The sequence below is a fragment of the Bombus huntii genome, chromosome 8, assembly GCF_024542735.1.
Source record: "Bombus huntii isolate Logan2020A chromosome 8, iyBomHunt1.1, whole genome shotgun sequence".
Taxonomy (NCBI): Eukaryota; Metazoa; Arthropoda; class Insecta; order Hymenoptera; family Apidae; genus Bombus; species Bombus huntii.
The window spans coordinates 7,825,973-7,844,555 of record NC_066245.1 but is presented as its reverse complement, the minus strand read 5'-3'; the positions used below and the strand labels follow the sequence as shown (position 1 = coordinate 7,844,555).

The 18,583-nt window shown below is 41.1% G+C and overlaps 1 protein-coding gene across 8 annotated transcripts in view; it reads left to right on the top strand.

The window, feature by feature from the left end:
- Positions 1 to 1,400: 1,400 nt before the first annotated feature.
- LOC126869015 (ryanodine receptor) overlaps positions 1,401 to 18,583 on the top strand; it is a 42,924-nt gene continuing 25,741 nt past the window's right edge. For 5 of the 8 annotated variants that reach the window (XM_050625081.1, XM_050625084.1, XM_050625083.1 and 2 more), the window contains exons 1-18: positions 1,401 to 1,561; positions 3,852 to 4,248; positions 10,662 to 10,766; positions 10,874 to 10,972; positions 11,839 to 11,853; positions 12,379 to 12,456; positions 12,547 to 12,622; positions 12,710 to 12,822; positions 12,996 to 13,195; positions 13,643 to 13,825; positions 13,925 to 14,096; positions 14,497 to 14,666; positions 14,825 to 14,949; positions 15,021 to 15,391; positions 15,470 to 15,801; positions 16,208 to 17,316; positions 17,592 to 17,800; positions 18,051 to 18,150. In XM_050625081.1, coding sequence (XP_050481038.1) covers positions 4,195 to 4,248; positions 10,662 to 10,766; positions 10,874 to 10,972; positions 11,839 to 11,853; positions 12,379 to 12,456; positions 12,547 to 12,622; positions 12,710 to 12,822; positions 12,996 to 13,195; positions 13,643 to 13,825; positions 13,925 to 14,096; positions 14,497 to 14,666; positions 14,825 to 14,949; positions 15,021 to 15,391; positions 15,470 to 15,801; positions 16,208 to 17,316; positions 17,592 to 17,800; positions 18,051 to 18,150 — 3,511 coding nt within the window. In that variant the 5' untranslated portion in view covers positions 1,401 to 1,561; positions 3,852 to 4,194. The remainder of the gene's footprint in view (positions 1,562 to 3,851; positions 4,249 to 10,661; positions 10,767 to 10,873; positions 10,973 to 11,838; positions 11,854 to 12,378; positions 12,457 to 12,546; positions 12,623 to 12,709; positions 12,823 to 12,995; positions 13,196 to 13,642; positions 13,826 to 13,924; positions 14,097 to 14,496; positions 14,667 to 14,824; positions 14,950 to 15,020; positions 15,392 to 15,469; positions 15,802 to 16,207; positions 17,317 to 17,591; positions 17,801 to 18,050; positions 18,151 to 18,583) is intronic. The other 3 variants (XM_050625087.1, XM_050625086.1, XM_050625085.1) reach the window with 3 other exon arrangements.

Genomic DNA, 18,583 nt, shown 5'->3' with positions numbered 1-18,583 from the left:
TAATGTTATATCGTCGTTCGATTACTTCGATGCTTCTCTATAGTTGTATTTTAAGGTACACGCAAAGAGGACGAAGTGCAGTGTAAGGAATGACACATGCTTTCCTGCGTAACACCATAGAGCCGTGAATCGTATCGCGTGACACCTCGGTGAATTCTATTTTATACGAAATTTCTATAGTCAACATCGATACACGCTGTTACCTTTCGTTATACTCTCCTTTCTTCCTTTTTTTCTTTTTTCTTTCTACCGAATTCACATCGTGCAGGAAGAATTTATCGCACGGTGAGAATTTTAACAAGTTCTCTTCTATCGAGCAATAAATCTGCGATAACCATCGATCAAAGCAAGTCAATCAACCAGTAGCTCAGCACCGAGGTCGTATAAAACAAACAGGGGTAGAAGATTTATCGCGGATCTAGCGTCTATCTCGATCGCGTAGATCGTAGTCAACATAAGTTAAGATATATCGTTGTATCGCACTGAATTTCTATCTATAACTTGTTAACGTTCGTCGCGCGTTAATTTTTATCGACGTGAAGTAGGTAATAACAATGGACGAAAAAATAGTATCGTAAGAAATAAATTTCAGAAAAATCTTTTTACATCCTTTCTAAACAATAGCCACTCAAAATAAAAAAAAAAAGAAAAACAGTACAACGTTAGATAATCTCGCCATCTAACGTCACGCAATCGTTAAAAAATATATCCTGCTAAAAAAATCCTATTCTACTTTATTCACTGCAGACCCGCTGACGAGACGTGAACGAATACCAACAGCCGGGAACAACCAAGTGCGATCAATACACCAGAATTTACTCTCTGTCGGTGGTGCGTTATAAGGGTAATTTCATGGAAAACGCTTCGTCTGACCACTGTCGGAATTCTCTGTACGCTTGAATCAAGTCTATTTCTCGATACAGGAGAATTTGGCAAACATTGCCAACAGCGACGAGGCAATTGCAAAATTGTAACATCGACTCAATGAAACTTGTAATTACATATGTTGCAATAATAAATAACAGCCGTTCCTTGTACCGACGTTAGTCATACGTTTCTCTGACACGCACATAAAATATACTCCGAGAACACGAAACGGGACATCCAAAAGTATAGAAACGGGTCATACGCGAAATAATATCTACTAGTTTAAATATCTGTTTAGGGTAGTTTCGTTATCTTTTTAAGATCGTTTGACGAACCTGTTTATTATCGAACTTGCTCGTAATTCGTTCAAACGACGTGGCAAGACACCGTCGTTGCGAGAAGCGACAGCAACACGGTGTGTTTTGCGTGCAACGCGGAGGAACGGCGACGCGTAGCGTGAGGAGAGGCAACGCGGGCTCGGCTCGAGGCTGAAAATAGCCGGAGAGCGCCGCTAGCTCGTTCGCTCGCTTCACTCCGCTCGGCATCGTGCTCCGGCAGAACCGCTCGAGCCTCGATACGAATTTCGTCGGTGGGGCCCGACCAAGAAAACGAACGATCCAGCCATCCTGAATCGTTCGACCGAATTAACCCCTGGCTCGATCCAGGTCGATCCGCAAATCGATTTCAGACAAGAGTGAGTGTTATCGTTTTTTTTTTTTGTTTTTGGTGTATAGTGTAAAAGGAAGTTTCTTTACGGTTTTCCCTTTCGATTCTCGAGGTGAAACTTCGAGGGCAGTTTTGGTTTCTGATCGATTCGTCTGTTTCGCGATACAGTGAAGTGGCTGAAAAAAAAGGCGTGCAGTTTGAAAGTAATGCGGCGTGAATTACCGGTTGCATTGCGGATACTCGGCAGACCGATCGACCTCGATGCATTTGCATACTGTACGCATGGAGAAGCGTATGCGTGGCTGCGTACGAGTGGGCGCGATACGCGCCACAGGCAGCTTTCTCGAAAGTTTGTGCCTGTTTTAATTACAGATACGTACGGCCAGCTTTTCTCTTACCTTTTTCTTTCGCGACGATATTTCCTACATCGGTGGATGAAACGCTCGATTGCTCGATCGAAGTGATCGATCGCGCACAGAGATAGGTATATTCCGTTTAGATGCACGCGACGATGCTGATCTTCCACGTAGCTCGTGTATATTCTGGCAGCGAATTTCCAAAATTGCGAAACACTCGCACGAATTCGTTCACACGCTCCCATCTCGGTAACAAGGTATATTTTCTCGCTGCTACTCCGTAAGAATTGTTCAAAGAAATATTTAGCACTAGGACAATATTAATTTATGCTGATTCGTTGCCAATTCGTGGCAACGCGTCGCTGATTTATCGGCGGTCGTTCGTACGCACTCTCGACGATTCCTCTCGGGATCGCGTCTCGCGACTCGCTCATACATCGTGGCGATATCCTTAACCTTCGATTAACATGTTGCCATTTCTAATTCGAGTAGAGGCACGGCCAAGCTCACACGGATCCCTCGCACGTTTCACCGTGTGGTAAATGCATCTATTTCTGCCGGTTGCTGGAAATAGACGCGAGAATGAAACAGGTCCGATTCGAAGCGTGTGTCTGTTCGCGTCAACGTCGTCCACCATCGCGTTTGTTATCGTCGATGATATCGTTTAATTAACCGAGTAATTAAATTCGATTTGTTCGATTGATATTCGGGAACGAATATCGGTCGAGGATGAAGAACTGCTTCAAACTTGATCGAAAGGTTCACACGAAATTGGATTTATTCCGATTCGTGCGCAAATTGGATTTCCACGGATTACTCGTAACCATTTTATGTTTGGTCTTACGTGTCGCGTGTGTATGTTGGTTTATAAATTTGACGCGGTTATTAGAATGGAAGAGTGCAATGGCAAAGGAATTTGTTCCAAGTGAGACGTCAGATCGTTATACCTTAAATTGTATCGGAAGTAATACGGGGGGAAGGGAGGGGGTGGAACAGTTGCTCTAAACTATTTTTACTTAAACCCGTCACCCGTTGGATTTATATCTAAATATACGGTCTTCGTTGATGGAAGTTTTCTCCGTTTAATTGACGCACGTTTACGCATCGTCACTACAATTACGTAAATAGTAAAACCGATAATACCGTTAACAACAATGATAGCAACGCTACCGTAATCAATGCCGCAATTAGCAGTGATCGTGTATAGAAATGATAAGCGAAGATTAATAGCGCGTGGATGATTCATTGGAAAAATAATAGACCAAACGATCTGCGATGCATTACGATATTTGCTAAATAATAATAATAAATAATAATGTGTGTATCTAGTTTCAAAATGCACCAGGTAGAAATGTTCTAGGGCACGATAATTACTTCTCTACTTTCCCAATTCAATTAAACGCGGTAAGATCCAGGCAGCCTCCCCTTCTCGCTCAGCCAACTTCTACCTTCTGCGCTTTCTTCCCAACTTTGATCGTTTAAATCAGTGCGTAGGACGCAATACAATTTCCCCTGTTTCTGACTTCTTTTCGAGTAACGGGGTAACCTAATTAATATTTTCGACGAAATACGAAGGATCTTGCAGCTTAGACACGATTCGTGCATTCGCTGTATCAATTGTAAACCCAGTCAAACCTTCCGGTAAATTGCTAATGAATTTCAAAAATATTTCGCGATCTTTCCCATCCCAAGGACGTCTGAAACATTCCATGTCTCTAAACTTCCAAGATTCCGGAACTCGATAAATTCGTGAAATCTATCGAGTCGATCAAGATTACTGGAGATACAGGGAATTTCCAAACTACTAGCCCCTTTTAACCCACTTAAATCACCGAAATGAGCAGACTGTCCTGACATAAAAGAAAAACAGCAACAAGGGGTGGTGTATACGGGGTATCGTTTTCATTACGACGGAATTTCGAGCATGCGGAATTTGATTGAAGGAAACGGGCGCTTGCGCAGGGGTTGCCGAGGTTCACGCGAGCCATTCTCCGGCCAGTAGTGGCTGATCATTGGTACGCTATCGGAGGTTAGGACGTCGTCGACACCGTGCTGGTGGTGTTGGTGGACATCGTCGGCCAGCGCGTAAACGTTCCGCACCGGCAGCCGTGTGTGTGCCACCGGAAAGGCGAACCATGTCGAATTGTGACCGCGTGTGACCGTTCATCCGCACCCTATTGACTACGAGGCTGGAGACGGTGGACGTGCGTCGCGGAGAACCAGGCCAGACCACGACCGAGAAAAATAACGCGAGGGAGAGGTGAACTGAGCTCGGCGTCAGGCTACGTGAAAACGTACCGACGGGATGGCTGACAGCGAGGGTGGCTCCGAGCAGGATGACGTATCCTTCCTCCGTACGGTGAGTCAAATGTTTATCCGTTACTACATTAAAAATTGATAACGCAATAGGAAAATTTTTCTAGCGATTTATCTTACGATTCCAAAGAGCAATTTAACAGTTGAGCGTGACATGGACCTTTATTATCAAAGGAACGAATTTTTTTTTCCTTTTTTTTCTTTTTTGTTGTATTATAGTTTGGTACCCTGCAAACGCTGATCCAACGAGAGAAACGTTCGATGGACATTAAACGATTACGCGATATTTTCACGTAAAAGTCGCGCGCAGAAAAGTCTTCGACTAGCTCGGATCATCACGTGGGAGCGGTCGAAAAGCGCGCGATGTTATTGAAGGATTGGACTCGGCGAAGAAAGAACGCGACATCGTAGAAGGTCGGATATCGTTCAGGCTCGAACGCAATTAGATGGCAAGCGAGTAGGTGACGTCGGGTAAATCCGCTTAAAAGGCGTTTAAAGTTAGCATTCGCGGTGTGAGCGGTGTTTACGGTGCTGTTGTCTTGCATAAAATCGCGATTTTCCGTTGCAAAGGACGAGCACAGGGGGGGGGGAGGAATTCAATGAATCGTGGAAGCACTTAAAGTTCTCGTGTCGAACGACCTTGACCTCGTTCAACCCGCAAGGATCAGGCAGTAACATAGTGACCGAGAGGGTAGCTACAGCCTTGAGCTTCCGTAAGCTGCACGCGCTCGATGCTCGACTCTTTAATACCCGCCTTTAGTAAAAATATATCTCTCTGATGCACGCGGTCCTCTTATCGGGGAATATCGCCGATCAACAACACCGACACGCGTGTCCATCGATTTTTTTTTCTTCCTCCGTGTTTCTCCCTTCCTCTGTTATTTGCCTTTTCCATTTTCTGCAACACGCCGTCGTTGCGCAACGTTCTGGCCTTTTCTACGTATAAAAAAACCTGTACATTCGTTCCACAAAGTACAAAGTATGTTTCAGTGTGAATGTATATACGCTCGATCTCGTTTTTCGAACACGAATTCCATGATTCGAATTTCGATACGATGCCTCGATTTTACGATAATACGACTTCTGCAGGTTGCACGCGTTTCGCGTTTCAAACGGCCGTTTCTTGCTTTGGAATACGCGTCACTTTGTTACGTGAGAGCGTTCAAGCTTTCTTCCGGGTATTCTCTTATCCTATCATCAGAATGATATCACGGATACGAAGTAAATCAGACACTTCGTGCATCGTATCGCAAGCTATCTCCTCCGCCGCGAGGAGCATCGTCGCCTCACCCTTTCTGCGAGCTTGTAGTACTTTCGCTTTGAACTTTCCGACATGGAACACCACTTTTTACCAGCCTCGCGAGCCACTGTCGTCACGCGTTTCCCAGGCGTTTTGAAGTACATTTCCAAATAGAAGATGATGAAAGGATTAGACGATAGAATCAGCCTTCTACGAGGCTTGCAGACGCATTTGGACTTCCTTCTTCTTCTTCGGGAACGCCTGCGACATCCTCTTCTACTTCCCCTTTCGACAACTGGGTTATCCACGGCTGGATTCGGTTCTTGATGAACAGTCTGTTGCGTTACATTTCTATCAAGAGAAAGAACAACGTTGAAATTGCTGCCTTTAAATCTTTAGGAGTTGGCGAATATGTTCATGAAACATAATTCTCTGAAACGCCTGTATCGGCGGTTTTCGATCAGTGATATATACCATAAAGCCTTTATTATCCAAAGATAGTTCTACATGCAAGATATATCGATCTTATTGTTACTGAGTTGTGGTGAACTGGGATATATTTATTTATGAAAAGCATGAAAATCCTCGGTCTACGTCGAAGCTCCTATCGATCACGATTGGTACATGACACATTTTCGTAGCTTTAAAGAACTATTCATGAGTTTATTACGAGTAATATTCGCACGAAAATCGTAAAGTGATCATAAAGCGATCGTGAAATGTTTGCGAATATCTTGCAAGCGTTGTTCGCGAACTATCTTCCATGTCGCGAATATCGTTTACTAGTGAGAACGCTTACCCCGTTACGAACCTAAAATGTTTTGCCTCAAAAAGAAGACCAAATAACATCTAATTCGTAAAATAGCGTTGAGAATTGCTTTTAATTCGAAATATCGTTAAGAGGATCGTTCGTGGAAACTACTCGTGACCCAGAAGTTGCACGGGGGAATCTTTGAAGAATCGCGCATCCGTAAAAGTGGTCGTCCAAGTTCCAAGGTCTCCAAGGAAATTACTATGCCACGAAGAAATACCTTAAACCAGAGGTCTTTTGAAACATGGACCGCTATAACCGACACTAATTACTTTTCTTTGTCGTGTTTCCAAGGTACGAGATGCGTTTGATTAAACGAATCGAAGGAAATTACGTGCTAATGAAATTACACGATATCGCATATCCCCATCCAAAGTGTTAAACGAGTGTAAGTGGCGTTCGTGACTGGGAAGCATAACCGGATATATTTATTCGAAGAGAAACAATGTTATCGATCGCCACCGAATTTCACGTTTTTCACTGATAAAATATACTGCATTTTAGTAAATATGTATCGGCTAAATAAAAAAAAAAAAAAAAAAAGAAGAAAGAAAGAAAATGTTTAGGGGCATGCAACGTTATATGGTTGTCATATGTTTTTGGCTGGTGTGCGACGTGTCACAAATCGATTGTCTCAAACGAGAAAATAATATATTTAATATTTCTTTGATCCTTTGAAGTTGAGTTCAACTATATGGGATTGCCGATTCGTTGATTAGGAAATCGTGCGAGAAACAAGTTTATCGTTGGATTCACGACGAAATTTAATCGAGACCGATCTAGTTATAGGAAAGCCAACCTCGTTTTAGAGGAACGATCGTGTCGATTCAGAGATAAATGATTTTAAACACGATTCTAGCCTAGTTTATAGGATCGAACGTGTCTCACCTGTCGTCATTAGGATTTTCATAATCGAATGGTCGATCCATGTTCTATTGCTGTGCCGTTATTATTAAGCTTTACTTGAAAATTTGATTATGTGTGGCCGAAACCTGAAATGTCCAAACGGTTGAAAACATTTGAAGCTTTCATCGGCTAGATTCGCTTAGATAGGAACAGAAGAATCGATAGTGTTATACGTGAATCGAGCATTAATACGATGGAGCTGATTATAACCGAACGTTTCGTTTATCATCGACACGCAAATCGATAATTTCTATCTTTGTTATTAATCCCAGTAAAACCATCGTCTCATCGTTTCACGTCCCGTTTACTTTATCGAGAGCCGATTAATGCGATTAAACGAAATTTATAACGACGCATTCGTTCATCCAGTTTAACGAAGACAAATATACATAATCTTTTCGAAATTATCGCTAGCCTTGCTTGGCACGAGAACGAGTCCGACGTAAATCAATTTTACCCCGCTTCGAGAAAGGACGGAAATAGGAGCGTAATTTCATTCTCCAGTGTTTTCTCTCTTTTCTTTCTCTTCCTTGCACCGTTTTCAATTTCAGAAACTGGTATAAATCGTTTAACGTAATTTCACGAAAATATATCGGACGTACGTAGAATCGCATGGATGTTATCTTTGGCGGTATCCGTCCAATGAAAACGTTCGAGAATGTTGAGATGTCTCGAGAAATATAAAGATGGCTAAAAAAAAGTCATGTCATCGCGCACGATCCGCTGGCTTGTATGTAATGATCGTTAATTAAGTCAACAGCTATTGGCATCGTAGAGCGCCCCTCAAAATTATCGTGCACACTTTTACGATTCGCTTACATTCACTCGTCGCTAACGGCACGAGTGGCGACAAATAGACGATGCTGGCTAATTAAAATTAATACTAAATTGGACCGTTTAAATATGCCGTGCGTCTAGCGGACGAGCCACTTCTAGACTGTCAACTCTCTTCTTTAAGAGCGTCGTGACAGTTAATTTTAGCAATCGACGTTGCATTGTTCCGTATGATCAATACAGCTTGTGTAGGTATCTCTTCATTAAAGATTCCACGTCGAAAAGCGACCGTCCGAGTTAATAACGTGCTTCGTTTCAGCGAATGCTTGCGTACGAGAACGCAAAGAACGTATCATTAACGATTCGTAACAATTGCTCGTCGGTTTCGTACACAACCACGGGCCAAGTAGCCGATACGAGTAGTTTGGAAAGTGCTGAAAGCACCTCGCTATACAATGAAGATATCGATCGGCAATTAACGACGTAATCGTTCGAATCGAAACGTTTGTTCCTTTTAAACTGTGAAATTATACCTATACGATTGAAGTACGATTCTTAGTACGATGTCATAAATGGATTTGATATACATCTATTACACGTTAGAATAAAATCGCGCCCAATTGTTGAACACTAAAATATAAACCAATCCTTGACCCGCGCTTGCAACACGTTGCAGGTTCGATCGCGGTGATGTCGCGGAGAGCGGAAATAATTGGTTTATTTGATTCATTATCCGTGTTCGATTGCTTCATTCTCCATAATTGAATGGAACACCGAGAAAAGTCGTGATTATACATAGATCGTAAGCGACCAAAATTCCTATATTCTTGTCCGTAATTTATTGATTCTACCGGAAATTATTCAACGAACAATCGAGATAGAAATTGAGGCAGAGAACATCGTCGATATTCTCATTAAATAAATTTGCAAAGATGTTTGTCTATTAATTATTCGCGCAGCAATATTCGAATGAAATACCACGAGAAATCACGATTGAAACTTGTAATCAGCCATCGGTGATCCTTAGATTTTATCAGAAATTGCTAACGAACAGCTAAAATAATAATTAAAATGCGAAACGCCATCAACGTTGTCGTTAGACAAATTTGCAAAGGTGTTGGCAGGCCTGAATCGCAAATATACTCGACGGCCAGATGAGACTTGCGTGCCTTTTCGTATAACCCGGTAACACGTTATGTTAATTCACCCTCGAACACGTTTTTTTTATAATACGCCATGACGGCGTTCGTGTCGTACGCGTTGCGTTTGGATATGCGTGCTCCTTTTATCTGCGTGAAAAATATGTAAAGTAACGAAGCAGAACTGCCGTTACTCTTGACGTCGCGCGTACGAATTTTATATGGAGGAACAACACGGAATTTTTGCGAGCGATACGACGCGCCATGACAGGTCGTCGTTGACGATAGAAATAATTGTGTTAGCATATTGCACCATTGGTCGTCGATCGCAGTGATAAAGAGCGACTGTTTAATTGCGTTATCGAGCGTAAAAAGTTTCCACGGGCCGTCGAATATGCTCCAAGACACTAATTTGAAACGCATGGGCGAATTAGAATCGATCATTCACATCCGTTCGAAACTCTAAATCCGTCCACGACCGTAATCTGCCGCTTTAAAAATACTATTGCTATATTTACTTCAAAATTATCAAAGTATTCGATATGACCAGTTCGTATACCTTGCCGTAGAAATTTTCTACATTTGCAACGATAAATTTTGAGTATTTGAATGATTTGTCGTAAAATATATGGATAAAAGTTTGCATTATATATTTTCATATATTTCTGTTTTCAAGTTCCTCAGCAGAAGTTTTATATTTTAATCGTCGATAATTTCAATACTGTTGTTAAAGAATGCAATCCTAAGCGCACCGGCGTGTCGCGTCACTGTTTTATTTCAAATATATAGTACAGATTGTTTAATCAAGTTAGAACTACTTCGAAAATTCTTGTCTGTATATTTTCGCCGAATTGCGTTGTACATTGGCGGAATTGCATGATAAAACTCATTCGCGTGAGATATGACTCAGTCGAAGCCACTGTCTTATACCGAAGAATACTACCACTCCTGCCTCTTAAGTAACGCTTAAGCAAGGCTTGCGTAGTAAAAACAGTGAAATCGTTTCCCTGACAATTCGCTTTGAAAGTGTTGAGAAGCGTTTCCCAGTATGCTTGTATAAAACCAGCGTCGAGCATTCCTGAGACGGTCCAAATTGGTTCTGGCACTGTGCGTAACATCTGCCGTTTGGCTCACATCATATTTTAGCGTTTCGCAAAGGTCGTCGTTGGTTCTCGTGTTTCTAATGCATCAATGAATCATTTTTTAAACACAACACCTCTTTCTCTCACTACGTTACCATTTTTTATATATTTATTAAATAAATGAACATTTCGAAGACTGCGTTATTTCAAAAGAATTATCAAAGTTTCTATTATATAACAGTTATGCAATGCTACGGAAATTAAAGACAGATCGGCGTTTGTTAGTACTATATATTAGTTATTTCGAAAACTGAGAATTTCGAAAATTACATTATTGCAACGAAATATCATCAAAATGTATATAACATCGTTGTATATAGTATGTACACGATGCCATGGAAATTAAAAACAGATCAGCGTTTGCTAGTACTGTTTCGTGTTTCGGATAATTAGACGAAAAATGATAAAAGAAAAATTGAATTCAACGATGAATCGAAATTGTAGGAGGACATGGTATGTCTGTCCTGTACCGCAACTGGTGAAAGGGTTTGCCTCGCAGCTGAGGGATTTGGTAATCGACACTGTTTCCTCGAGAATATCGCAGACAAGGTAGAATTTTTAATTAATTCGATTGTTGTATTTCGTTACGATTGCTGACAAAGTTGAGCCAAATAAATGTAGAAATTTAATATTGACCATTTTATTTACAATTGCAGAACATACCACCTGACCTGTCGCAATGCGTATTCGTAATAGAACAAGCTCTGTCGGTGAGAGCTCTGCAGGAATTGGTAACCGCCGCCGGTTCCGAGACGGTAACGTACCACTTCTTTATCATCCTTCATCGTACGATGATCCTCGTGTGTCACTGACACGATCGTTCGAACGTTACGTTGTCGAAGCAACTGTTTCTTTTCTAATTTTCTAATCCTCCACACCGTGATATTTTTTCATTTTCCTGTGCAGGCGTTCTCGTCATATATATTCGCCGTATCTACTTTTTGTTCGATAACTGTGACAACAAATAGTTGCAGTATGTTTAATCCGTACGATAAACAAGACTCTCCTCTGCATCGTGCGTAAATCGATTGGTCGACGTGAATGACCTCTGTACTTAAATCACCTGCATAGGAGTGGGCCATAAAATCCATTTGATCTCATGTATCGTATACGGGAGAGATTAATCAATATCATTTATCCATATTTTTGTAAAATTGTACCAACTAAACTGAACGATGCACTTAGAAAGTAGATACCTGCGATTTTGCGAACCTATCCACGTTGTTTTTGATAGACTGCGAATTAAATTACGTTTGAATCGCTGTTCTTTCCGTACCTTTTTTATTCCTCGATAAGACACAACGAAATAATTTTCTGAATGCATCCGCACGTTTCCTTATCCAATAAGTGTGGCATGCGTCCATGTAGCCGTGTAACACGTCTCAAGTTGTCTTTCATTTGTCCGTATTTGTTTTTACGTCCCATGTTTATGTCCAATTTTTGTTACGTCGATGCGTTGCACCTCACCGCAAAACGAGAATTTCATGCAAAACATTTTTACCTATCGACCGACATTGTAAGCGTGTTGACCGAATTTTTCTTTCTACTATTCTTTCTCTATCTATTCACGATTGACAAAGCGAAAGGATGAGATTTACAACATCTGTGTTTCTGTTTGCAGCAGCAAGAAAATTTAGTAAGTATACCTTCCGTATCGCTCTAAGACACCGTTTACGTTTACGTTTACGTTTACGTTTACGTTTACGTTCATGCTTGTGAGTAACGTCATTTGCTTGCACCGATCTTTTCATTCTTTCTCTTTTCTCTTCCATTTGGTTATTCTTTTCTTTCCTCCTCGTTGAAATTTCTTTCTTCAATTATGCATCTTTCTATCTTATGTTTAAATACTGACACAGTTACGTTGTGCTTGTATGCTGATCGCGCCAATTTCTATGACTGCGTACTTTTCTCTTTTACATTCAATTAACATACAATCAATTTACGCATTTATTTTTTCGATCGTACGAGCATGAATACATGCCTGCCATTGACATTCATTCGTTAACAATCATTATTTATGGCCTTCTCTTATCGGTATGCTTGTGTACTTATTTTATGTTTCTTTTTTTTCTCTCTCTCTTTAATCCATTTTCGACCTACGTGTATCTCAGGCTTCCTACATGTTTCATCTAATCGCTAGAATATCGTTCCGTAATTTTAGGGGAAGGGCACTGGATCTGGACACAGAACGTTATTGTATGGCAACGCTATTTTACTGAGGCATCAAAACAGCGACATGGTAAACAATTGCATCTTTTTTCGCACATAATTGATAAACGTATCATCGTTCGATCGTCATTTTCACAACAACTGACTGTTTCGTTTACAGTATTTGGCGTGTTTATCGACCAGCTCGTCCAACGACAAGTTGGCTTTCGACGTAGGTCTGCAACAGCATTCTCAAGGTTAGCCGAAGGAACGCGATCGAATTAATATCAACTAATATCAATTCCTGTCGTGTTTACGTGTACGTAATACGATTGATCATTTAGGTGAGGCGTGTTGGTGGACTGTGCATCCAGCATCGAAGCAGAGATCAGAGGGTGAGAAGGTTCGAGTCGGTGATGACCTTATTCTGGTATCTGTGGCTACTGAGAGATACTTGGTAAGCAACACAAACAGAAAACAATAATATTTTCCAGTAATATTCCCAATAGCTTCGTTCACAATGATATTTGTTAAGCATCGCACTCAAATAAACAAATATTTTGTTGTCTCACCGTGAGATCATTAAAATGCGCACTATCTTGAAAATTAATCTCGTCTACATTTATCTAGCACACAACAAAAGAGAACGACTTATCCGTGGTTAACGCCTCGTTCCACGTAACCCACTGGTCGGTACAACCTTACGGCACTGGAATCAGCCGGATGAAATACGTTGGTTACGTATTTGGCGGTGACGTTCTACGATTTTTTCACGGTGGCGACGAATGCCTCACTATACCGTCAACATGGGGCACAACACCGAGTCAAAAGTAAGTGTTAAAAAATTCAACCCCTTCCTCTATCCCTTTGGACTAGCAAAACTGTATGCAGCAAAATAACTATTTTTATGCAAGTTCATATTTTTGTAAACAGAACCGAACAAAAGATGTAGATTGAACGTAAATATGTTTCATCCACCGAGCGTCATAACAAATACTATATTTCGAACGTTTTATATATTTTTGCATATAGTATACATTCTAACTTGCATCTTTAAATATCTCATAATGTACAATCCAATTACGCTTCACGCCATCGTATTGTTGCATTCATTGTTGGAAGGAAAATCCTTCTCGAGAAAGTTAATTACAACTTGTTATTTATTTATTTTCGAAATCGTCGCGTTCATTCCACTAGAGATAATCGTTTCTATAGATAATTCGATTAGCACAGCTGAAGCTAGATATGGCTTCTAGTAGTTAATATATTGCTTACAGTATAGTGGTGTACGAGGGAGGCAGCGTAATGAGTCAAGCTCGATCTCTATGGAGACTGGAGCTGGCAAGAACTAAATGGGCCGGTGGTTTTATCAACTGGCTGCATCCGATGAGGATCAGACACTTGACAACTGGACGTTACCTTGGTGTCAAAGAAAACAACGAACTGTACCTGGTCGATAGGTAGATATCTATTAATAGGTATTAATAGAAAAGTTCAAAGGTCAAGTGGAACATCGTGCCAATAATCGTAAGTTACATAATTATGTTCTGTGTTTGAAGAAACGAGGCAACGACCGAGACTTCAACGTTTTGGTTACGGCAAGAAAAGGATGATCAGAAGATCATTCTCGAGGATAAGGACCTCGAAGTTATCGGTACACCCATCATCAAGTATGGTGACTCGACTGTTATCATGCAGCACGCTACTACTTGCCTCTGGGTCTCGTACAAGGTATACATTAATAACAATTTATACGTAGGATTCTTATATTCAAGCAAGTGAATCATTTAAACGAAGAAGCAAAGATGCACATCTGCACAAAACTCTTAGGACAGTTTAATAATTTATAAAAGCTGATCTTTATATATATCTTAAAATATATACAAATATGAAACATATAAAATGTCCAAATTAAAACGTTTATTACTATATTTACTAAACGTAAGAAGTCTATCCATACATAAATTCCAAATTCATATGCATCCTCTTTTTTATTTTTTACACTCATAACTCCTAACTATTGAGATAACTCATCTTGATGTACGTACACGCATTTACACTCAAAGTACATATATATTATTCGTTGAGGTGGATTAAACTTGACTTTGATTGACTTTGATTTATATCATAGTCGTACGAGACGAAGAAAAAGGGTGTGGGCAAAGTGGAGGAGAAGCAAGCCGTCCTTCACGAAGAAGGAAAGATGGACGATGGTTTGGACTTCTCTCGGTCTCAAGAGGAAGAGTCCCGGACAGCTCGTGTGATACGAAAGTGCAGCAGTCTGTTCACCCAGTTCATCACGTGAGTGTCTATCGTTCGATCGATACTGTAATTTCTCCACATTAAAGTATGCAATTAAAAATGGTAGAGGCTTGGATGGAAGCGTACAGAGCCGTTACAAACCGAATGATAAATTAACGTGGACAGGCAGATCGCTAAAAGGACCGAATATGTTTTAGAGGCCTAGAGACGCTGCAAGTAGATAGAAGAGCGTCTATGTTCTTCCAAAATGTGAATCTGAACGAAATGGTGATGTGTCTGGAAGACTTGATTAATTATTTTGCTCAACCCGAAGACGACATGGGTAAGCAAACTATTATGATCGCAGAAACGCTATTATTACAGTAGATTGACGTACTCTAACGATTTATGTAGAGCACGAAGAGAAACAAAACAGATTCCGCGCTCTGAGAAATCGTCAAGACCTGTTTCAAGAAGAGGGTATATTGAACTTGATACTCGAAGCCATCGACAAGATCAACGTGATTACGTCACAAGGTTTCCTCGTGGCACTTTCGGGAGACGAGAGTGGTCAAGCTTGGGATCAAATATCAGGATACCTGTATCAACTATTGGCAGCTATTATCAAAGGAAATCACACAAACTGCGCGCAATTTGCTAACAGCAATCGTTTGAACTGGTTGTTCAGTCGACTCGGATCGCAGGCTTCCAGCGAAGGCACTGGAATGTTGGACGTGCTTCATTGCGTTCTTATCGACTCGCCCGAAGCTTTAAACATGATGAGGGTAAGCGTTATAACGAGTTAAACGTACGATAAAATACTTGAAATCCTACAATCTCGATGAACTTCCATATCTTCACAGGACGAGCACATTAAAGTCATCATTTCCTTGTTGGAGAAACACGGAAGAGATCCAAAAGTCTTGGACGTACTTTGCTCGCTGTGCGTGGGTAACGGTGTAGCTGTTCGATCTTCGCAGAACAATATCTGTGACTTCTTGCTGCCAGGAAAAAATCTTCTTCTTCAAACGCAACTGGTCGATCACGTGGCTAGCGTTAGACCGAACATATTCGTCGGTAGAGTCGAGAACTCGGCGCTTTATCAGAAGTGGTACTTCGAAGTCACCGTCGACCACATCGAACAGACCACGCACATGATGCCGCATTTGAGAATAGGATGGGCGAACACCGCTGGGTAAGTCAATAAAAGACAGACCATTGGGTCGTGTTATTGGCATTCACTGATAGTGAAAATCATTTCAAATCGTCTCATCGATACTCGTGGTCCTTTTAAGGCTGTGTAGGTTTTATCAAATATCAACTCGAGGTCATTTCAGCGAATTCGCTTCTTTGATGCCAACTAAATGTATCAAAGTTACACAAAATATCATTACGTCATTGATACTTAAGATAATCTTAAGGTTGTTTTATAGCTGCCGAACTTATGAACAAATCGCTCAACGTCGCTAAGAATATAATTCAACCAATAAAATTACCCATACGTATAACTGCGCTTATTTTACGGGAAAAGAAATACACATAGAGTTTCAATGAAGAATTCTTCAATCTGATTTAACACTTATTTATTTCTTTCTGCGAAGGTACATGCCATACCCCGGTGGTGGCGAGAAATGGGGTGGAAACGGTGTTGGCGACGACCTCTATTCATTCGGCTTCGACGGTGCACATCTATGGACCGGTGGTAGAAAAACTCAAGTTGTTCAGAATGTCACGGAACCTTACATCAGAAAGAGCGACGTGATCGGATGTGCATTGGATCTCACAGTGCCCATAATCACTTTCACCTTCAACGGAGCACCTATCATGGGATCCTTCCGAAATTTCAACCTCGATGGCATGTTCTTCCCCGCAATCAGCTGCTCGTCCAAACTATCCTGTAGATTCCTGTTAGGCGGTGATCACGGCCGACTCAAGTTTCAACCGCCAGAAGAATTCTCACCTTTGGTGGAAAGCTTATTACCACAGCAAATTCTATCTTTGGATCCCTGTTTCTACTTTGGAAACATGAACAAGGTGGTCCTAGCTGGCCCATGGCTGGTCGAGGACGACACGGCTTTCGTCCCAGCTCCAGTCGACACATCTATGATCAATTTACCATCTTACGTCGAGCAAATCAGAGATAAACTAGCTGAGAATATCCACGAGATGTGGGCAATGAATAAAATCGAAGCTGGTTGGATATATGGAGAACACAGGGACGATATGAGAAAGATTCATCCATGTATCGTTCAGTTTGAACGATTACCAGCTGCAGAAAAACGTTACGACACTCAGTTGGCAGTGCAAACACTGAAGACTATTCTAGCCTTGGGATATTATATCACGATGGATAAACCACCCTCTAGAATAAAGACTCTGAGGCTTCCAAATGAACCCTTCCTGCAAAGCAGCGGATATAAACCAGCACCACTCGATCTTAGCGCCATTACACTCACGCCAAAGATGGAAGAACTGGTAGACCAGCTTGCAGAGAATACTCATAATTTGTGGGCAAAGGAAAGGATTAGTCAGGGATGGACTTATGGTCTGAACGAGGATTCTGAGATGAGAAGGAGCCCCCATTTGGTACCCTACCCGAAGGTGGACGAAGCGATCAAGAAAGCTAATCGTGACACCGCCAGTGAAACTGTGAGGACACTTTTGGTTTATGGATACATGTTGGAACCACCTACTGGAGAACAACACGAAGGTGAAAGATATTGAAATATTGGCAAATCCTGTTTTATTTTAGAGTAGTCTAATAATAGAATTTTCATAATCGAGATTTCCGAGCGTGGGTCGTGTTCTTGAGAAAAAGATATGTTCCGATGTTTTGCCAGGATTTCAGTTAGCTTCGTTAGCAACGTCAGTCTTTATTTTGGAAATTTTGCAATACCAAATCGTGAAAATCTCAAATCTCCGATCGACCTAATAGTAAAATAAAATCTTATTAAATTATTTACCTCCATACGTTTGTTCCCACAGCGCTACTGTTGGAAGCCAACAGGTTACGACAACTATACTTTAGAACATATCGCGTTGAGAAACACTACGCAGTCAGTAGCGGAAAGTGGTACTTCGAGTTCGAGGTGCTGACAGCTGGCCCTATGCGAGTCGGTTGGGCAAAAGCTGACTGCTCTCCCGGGAATATGCTGGGAAGCGACGAATCCACTTGGGCTTTTGACGGCTATAACGTAAGTGTTCCTTGATTCAATCCAATAGATTTTCAAGCTCGAGCAATTTGTTATTAAAGACACTGAACTCGCGTAAACGAAAAAATAAAAGAATAAAATTCACGTACGTCGAATTATGCATCGCAGATAAATTTGTTCGAATGGTTTCGACAATGTTCACGGTAAGGATAGATGTTTGTCCATGAAATAGATTCTAAATGCATCATAAGCTGACAGGCCATAAATAATTGATACCAATCGTAAATATCAGGTAACTAAAGTACACGCCGGTATCCACGAGTCATTTGGTCACAGATATCAAGTGGGCGACGTAGTTGGATGTTTCATTGACGTCGCAGACCGAACGATCAGTAAGACTCCAATTTTTCCAATAATTCGATCTGCAGGCCCACCATTTTTTGAGTTTTCTCGTCACTACTGTTGTCTTTGTCTCTATATGTTCTTTTTCATGTTGACTTGGTTGTTTTTTCTGCGTTTCCTTGTCCGAAGATCGAACGAAATTGATTTGGGGATTTCGTTCGAGAAGTGTGGCTTGACGTTCATTAGCGAACGCGAAGGAATCCGCGAGCAACATTATATCTCTATAATATATCTATCAAGTGTACATCATTTGCTGTGTCTCCTACGTATTGCCTTTGTTCGAATCTCAGTCTCGCGCGGACATACAAATATACATATATAAATAGATACGTAATATACGACGAAACGTACATGCAAATTATATCGATATTAAGCGTGTTTAATCGTAAGGTAGATGTGTCATGGATCGCGTACAAATCACCA